Source organism: Lepeophtheirus salmonis, chromosome 6, assembly GCF_016086655.4.
Source record: "Lepeophtheirus salmonis chromosome 6, UVic_Lsal_1.4, whole genome shotgun sequence".
NCBI classification, from domain to species: Eukaryota; Metazoa; Arthropoda; class Copepoda; order Siphonostomatoida; family Caligidae; genus Lepeophtheirus; species Lepeophtheirus salmonis.
This window is the reverse complement of record NC_052136.2, coordinates 14,989,424-14,995,926: the sequence shown is the minus strand read 5'-3', so window position 1 is coordinate 14,995,926 and position 6,503 is coordinate 14,989,424. Positions and strand designations below refer to the sequence as shown.

The 6,503-nt window shown below is 34.8% G+C and overlaps 1 protein-coding gene across 1 annotated transcript; it reads left to right on the top strand.

Annotated features, from left to right (window-relative positions):
* The first annotated feature begins 4,020 nt into the window (after positions 1-4,020).
* Positions 4,021-6,221, top strand: LOC121119924 (transcriptional adapter 2B). Its single transcript, XM_040714761.2, has 2 exons — positions 4,021-5,102; positions 5,198-6,221. Exons 1-2 carry the CDS (start codon positions 4,281-4,283, stop codon positions 5,774-5,776), a joined length of 1,401 nt encoding a protein of 466 aa, XP_040570695.1. The 5' UTR covers positions 4,021-4,280; the 3' UTR covers positions 5,777-6,221.
* Positions 6,222-6,503: the final 282 nt, after the last annotated feature.

The window sequence follows — 6,503 nt, the reverse complement described above, 5'->3', positions numbered from 1 at the left end:
GTCCCTCTGTTAATGGGCAAGAAAATAGGAAAGGAAAGGGACATAGTGATTCTTGAGCCAATAGAAGAGTGAATAAACTATCAAATGTATCCTAAATTCATTGTATGTGTCGTCTAAATCCGAAAATAATATTTGTACATTTAATATTGGAGTAAGTAAATGTGCATTTCATTTGTGTATTCAAGGATAAATATTATTTATACTTCACAAAAAAAAATTATGTGACGGCATTTAAAAAAAATTTTATACATTTTTTTTTAAACTGGAGTCTTTAATATATTATTATTGGTTTATATAATGATAATAAATTGTTTTCTACATTATAGATGTAGTTTTACTGAAGTACTATACTTGTTCTACGAACATAATCTCCATTCACAATAAGATACTTCACTTTGTTCCTTGACTAGTCTCCAAATCATGCCAAATATCAAAGATTTATTTATCGAAGGTTTCCCCTCAGAAAAACGAGGTTGTGTGATTTTAATCTCCGTGCTTAATCAATCCTTCTTCATTATAATTTATATCTCAGTTTTAGCTAATGTCCTTGTTTATATCCTTTTTGCCTTCTTTCCTAGAACAGCTGGTTGTAGCTGATCTAAGTAATGAAACATCATGCCTATTATTCTTTTTCTCTTAAAAATTCTTCAAATTGTCGGGTAACCATGTTTCTTATCAGTTTCTTTTTTTAGCATGCCCATTCAACAATGGATTTTCATCATTGGTCACGAACACTTAGGAGAGGCAAATTGGATCGTAGAAGGAATATAAAAATTAAAACATACAAAATTAATTTATAACCTAATAAAAGGGCAATTTATCAGCATTATTGTGGGGGGACATTTGCGTCTACTGCCTTTTTCCTGATTATGATGGTCCACATAAGCTTTATTTTTGTCCGCTAGAGGTACTATTTAGTTATTATTTATAGATATAATAAGGATTTATTATGTTATCTAATATATTTTACTTTTTAAAAGATGTTTATTCGAGCTCCGGAAGACGGACTTACCTTAGATAGAGAAGATCTATAAAATAGAGTTTCGGAAGCCCACTAATTTGTTTATTCTCCATTATTTTTTCATATATAAATAATGTAAAAAAATATATATTATAATTAAACTACGGAGTCCAAGTCAAGTGTCGAGTCTAAGTTTCCACCTCTGAAAATAATTTACCATTGTATCTTAAATTATACAGGTATTTTATACTATTCATTATTATAGTAATATGCAAGTAATAAATCAAAAATGTGTTAAAACTCCTCTTCTCTTTGGTGGGATATTCAAAAAAGGAAAAATTAAGGAATAAAATAATTACTCCTTTCCCCTCAGTAATTTTAGAGTATGAGCTGGGGATGTTTCATCCATTATCCCTCTTTATTATTTGTATTTATGTGCCAGGCTACTTCAGTAAGAAAAATAACAGAGTAACATCATGTGAATTGTGACATCTTGCGGAAAAATGTTAAAACGCTGCACCATTATATCCCCTCAAGCCTGAGCTTAAAACGGTCGCGTTTCGTTACTTGGTTTAAAGCTTTAGAGTAAAGGGAGGATTGAGTGCGGATATTGGAGGAGGAAGAGAAGAAGAAGAAAAGGATAAATACATTGGTGCCATGAATTATAAAGGGAAAAGTACTCGGATATTCCAAAATATATTATACTTATATTTATCTTGCCACGAAAGCTATTTGGGTTTTTTACGATCCATTTTTTCCTCTATAAATATAAACGGTCTCGTAGTAGAAGTTCTTTTCAATATATTTACATTCATTGAAAGTAAAAGAAAATCTTTTTAAATTGACCATGGCTAAGGTAGTGGATCTGTCAGTGCTCATTGAGGAGCTCGCTGGCACCAAGATTTGGACTTATGTGCCCGAAACAAAGTATTTGCTATAAAAGCTTTGCAACTTTACTGCTAAAGGCAACAGGAAGTGTGTCCTAGAATAGCATGGACATCCACCAGATACAAAAAGTATATAGACTTAAACAACAAGGAAGGCAAAGCTACACAGAAGTTGCTCAATGGCATCCCCTCCAACGATAACAACGATGACATCTTCAATACTGACCTGGTGAAGGCCTTGGTCTCTGCTAATATTCCCCTTGCCAAGATCAACAACAGGGAGATCAAATACTTATGGGGAAGTATTCTAAGAAGACGAAGCCTAGCCGCACGACCATAACCAGAACGATGGAGAAAACAAGCAAGGAGGTAGTGGGCAAAATCAAGGAGAAACTTAAAATTAAGTTATTGTTTATCTCTATTTATAAAACTACGGATAGCCTGTGTAGGACCATGTGTTTAATGCTGACTGGACCTTTGTACGGTGCATACCTAGAGAGGCCATACTTGATCAATCTAGGCACAACTAACAACCGCACTGAGGAGAAGTCTATCAACTCTCTCTATTTGAGCACCAATTGGAACCGACTTAAACTACGATAAGGTGGTGTTGCTTCTTACAGACGGTACTCCCTACTGTGTCAAGTCTGGCGAAGGTCTGAAACAGATACAGCCCAACCTCCTCCACTTCCTTTGTCTCATCCACGGTCTCAACTGTGTTGCCCAATTATATAGGTATAGTTTTCCAAATAGTGAGGGTTAAGAGAACATATTATGAATTTATAAGTACCCAAGCACCCCAGGTGTAAGAGAGAGGAAATGCTCGGCAAAAGAGAGAGGTTGGTCACCTAATATGTATAATTTAATTTTATACGGTAAATGAGCGTAATTATAGCCACAACCACTAATACCAAAATTGTGTTGAAGTATTATGGTAATGAGTGTCAACAAGATTCATAGACACTCATTCAATGTAATTATTCTTCTGAATAATTATGAGTTGTTCTGTATAATACTACTCATTACATACTTGGTTCGTCATAACAAAAGCGATCTTATGCAGATAAAGAATGGAAAATTTCCCATCTACTATTTTAAATCATGCTTTATATTTCAATTTCTAAGAATGGATTGAGATATCCAAGATTATTGGCTAAAGTATAGAGATTTCATTTAAATTTCGAGGCAATGTTTACTTCCAATATGACATTTCAAATACATAGAAACTATTATATCCTTTCTCTATGACAAATTGATAATTTTTACAATCTCTAAGTGAAATTTGCGGCGCTTCTCATGAATGTATTAAAATAATTTATTAACAGAAATGTTAGATAATATTAGTTAGAAAAGAAATGTAATCCAGAAAAATCTTGCCAGCTTGTTTTTGTGTTGACGGGTCACATATAATAAATGACTCCCCTTCGTAGATAAATACACGCCTCCCATTGAAGACCCCAAGTTCATTTTATACGTACATATACTCTGTGAATATATATCGAATAAATAATCATGTATATTAATCATTACCAACTATAATTCATATGCTGTGCGTCAATGCGGCTTTTGAAAATAAGGCAGGTAACATAAAATAGAAGCGTTATCCTTCGGTCGTATGCATTGCTCTAGATGCAAAATAATAGCATCTATTCCTAGTAAAGGTACCTAATACATGAAATAATATATAGGTACAACTAAAGGAGCTGTCAAAATCTGTTATTCAAAAATCTACTCTTTCTCACCCACCAACTGTGATACCAAACATTTAATGATAAAAACGCGGGGGTACAAAAAATAAAAAGTCAAGACACGTCTATCTTTTCTCTGCAGCTTGCTGCTATGTAAACTAATATTAATAAAACTACTTGAATGCAGTTAGCATTCTTAAGCCACTTTTCCCCTCTGTTTGATGTATGTATTATAGAGCTTCTATTTTTCATATATTTATTATATACAAACATCATGATGTAACGTTAAAAAGCGAAAACGGAGTGCCTTTCAACAAATATAAATATATTCTATTATACTGGAATGGGTGAGAGAGAAATAGTAAAAGGGTCTTGTGATTGCTATATTATATTCATGTAGGAAGTTTTAGCATGCTCCGAATAGAAAACAAAAATTACAACACTCCATTTTCCTTGTAGGAGGAACGTAAAAAAATGAAATCTTAGTAGTTAAATTACGTGCGTCAAAGAACAAGGCAGTTACCTCATAATATGTAGTTATATATTTGATACGAGTCTGACTCGTGTAGGTATCCAAGGAGGTAATGAACTTCCTCTGGTGCGCCTGCATTTGAATGGGAAAACTCACCAATGAGAAGAAAGAAAAGAAGAGGTAACGAATGAAAAGGAAGGAAAAACAAAGAAAGAGATAAAAAGAGAAAGAAAGAGAAAGAGAGAGAGAAATAATAAACAACAAGAGGAAGGATGTCAGGGAAGGGTAAATCGTCCCTGGAAGATCCTCTGGAAAAGATCAAAGAAGAAGTGGGATCGGGTGTCTCAGAGCTGTATTCCCGATATGACTGTGACTATTGTCAAGAGGACATCCCTGGTCTTCGTGTCCGATGTGCGGAATGCCCTGACTTTGATCTGTGTCTGAATTGTTTCGCCTGCGGAGCCACGAACGGAAAGCACAAGAACTCTCACCCCTATCTCTTTATGAATAACGGTGGATTTCCCGTCTACCCACATCGTACTCCTCATTCCGAAGGGAAAAGGTCCCGCCTAAAAGACCATCGGCGACAGCAGATTGATGGCAACGCTTGGAATGCCCGGGAAGAAGTGCGGCTCCTGGACGCTGTGGAACAGTTCGGATATGGAAACTGGAAGGACATTGCGAACCACATCGAGACCAAAACGCCGGAACAAGCTGAGCTCCAATACAACAACCACTACATCCACGGCCTTGTCGGGAAACACACCTGGAAGGAAGAACTCCGAGGTCGAGCCATTGATCACACCAAAGAATCCTCCGCCTCTCTCTCTTCTCAGCAACTTCCTCCACTCAACATCTCCTCGGAAGAAGCCATGCTTCTGGGCTACATGCCACATCGCGATGACTATGAGGACTTTGATAAAGAGACTGAGGCTCTGGTTAGCCAAATCGCGGATAAAAGTGTGGAAGACGAAAATCTGGATGTAGCCCTTAAATTAGCACAATGTGATATTTATGAACGAAGGCTCCGTGAACAAGTCAGGAGGAAAAGAGTGGCACGCGACTATCAACTTGTTTCTAAATTCTACACGCAAGTAAGTGTCAAAATCAGTCTGATGCCACCCATCCATTTCTATTATATTCCTCTATTTCCTTAATTGTAATATATATTTTTGTATTTCCCTTTCAGAATCCAATAGTTCAAATAGGGAGTAAAATAAATTCATTGAAGATAAATAGCCAAATCCGAGCCGTCAAGAGATTAGCAGACTCAGGCCCCCAGTCTGAACTTTATGATGCCTTCAAAAGTCTGTCTCAGTTCCTAACATGTAACGAACTTACTCAACTACTCAATAACATTTGTTCAGAAAAGGAACTCAAGGTTCGAATGAAAGAACTCTTCAAGTACCGTGATCATGGACTCACAAAAATAGAGGAACTTATACCATTTGAGAAGCTAAGGTTTAAAAGAGAATTTAGACTTCGTAGACTTGCAAATAAAAATAAGCCAGTCGTTAAGTCTGGTCCACGATTACTTCCAGTATCAAAAGACTATTCTATAAAGGCAATATTAAATCCACATGCACATACCAATGGTGGAGAAAAAAGACACAGTGTACTTGGTACTCCCAATGGTGGTACTAAGAAAAAGAAACCTAAGAAATCAAAGTGGTCTAGACGAAAGGAAAAAACAGGACGGCGGTTGTTAATTCAACAAGGATGTATTTTAACAGTTACTGATAGAAGGGACTCCACGGATTCCAACTAAGAAGAATAATCTTTTTATAAATTAATAAATCGTTTATTACACTATTTATTATAATTGTTATTTTCTACTTTATTTATTCTTTGAAGATGTGGATTTATGTTAAAAAAAATTGACGACAACGACGAAGACAACAACAGCAAACAAGAACACACGAAGTATTCAGTATTAATTTGGATTTTATATGGAAATCGTGACGTTTATTTACACTGATATTTATATCTTTAAAAACTTGCAAACTAGATAATATTACTCCTCTAAAATTCAATTGGTCCACACATGTGTTTTATCATTGTGTTAATAATGCTTGAGCATCCAGAGGCGTTCGGATTTTTCTTAAAAATTCTGTGTTAATTATATATATCTATCTATATAAATATATATCTACTATTTTATATTACTATATAAATGATATTCAATAAAACTATGATATATATAAATATAATCACTTATATGTGAAAGCTTAAAATTGGTGTGTCAACACAACACCAATTTTGAACAAAAATCAAGAAAATGAGTCTTTCCCAATTTACTATTTTATAAATTTATACGTACCTTTATTTCACTTACATTTATTTCCTGTCAATTGTTGGCTACATATTCTAATTTCTGGGATGGATCAAGATTCCTAGGAATATGAAAGATAGTATGGAACCTTCATTTGATATGCAAACCCTGTTTATTCACGATATGGACTTTCAAACAGAACCTATTTTATCATCTTTCTATT

Coding starts and splice junctions, on each gene's coding strand:
- LOC121119924 (XM_040714761.2), top strand. CDS start 4,281: ATGTCAGGGAAGGGTAAATCGTCCCTGGAAGATCCTCTGGAAAAGATC. Junction 5,103..5,197: donor TTTCTAAATTCTACACGCAA/GTAAGTGTCAAA, acceptor TTTCCCTTTCAG/AATCCAATAGTTCAAATAGG.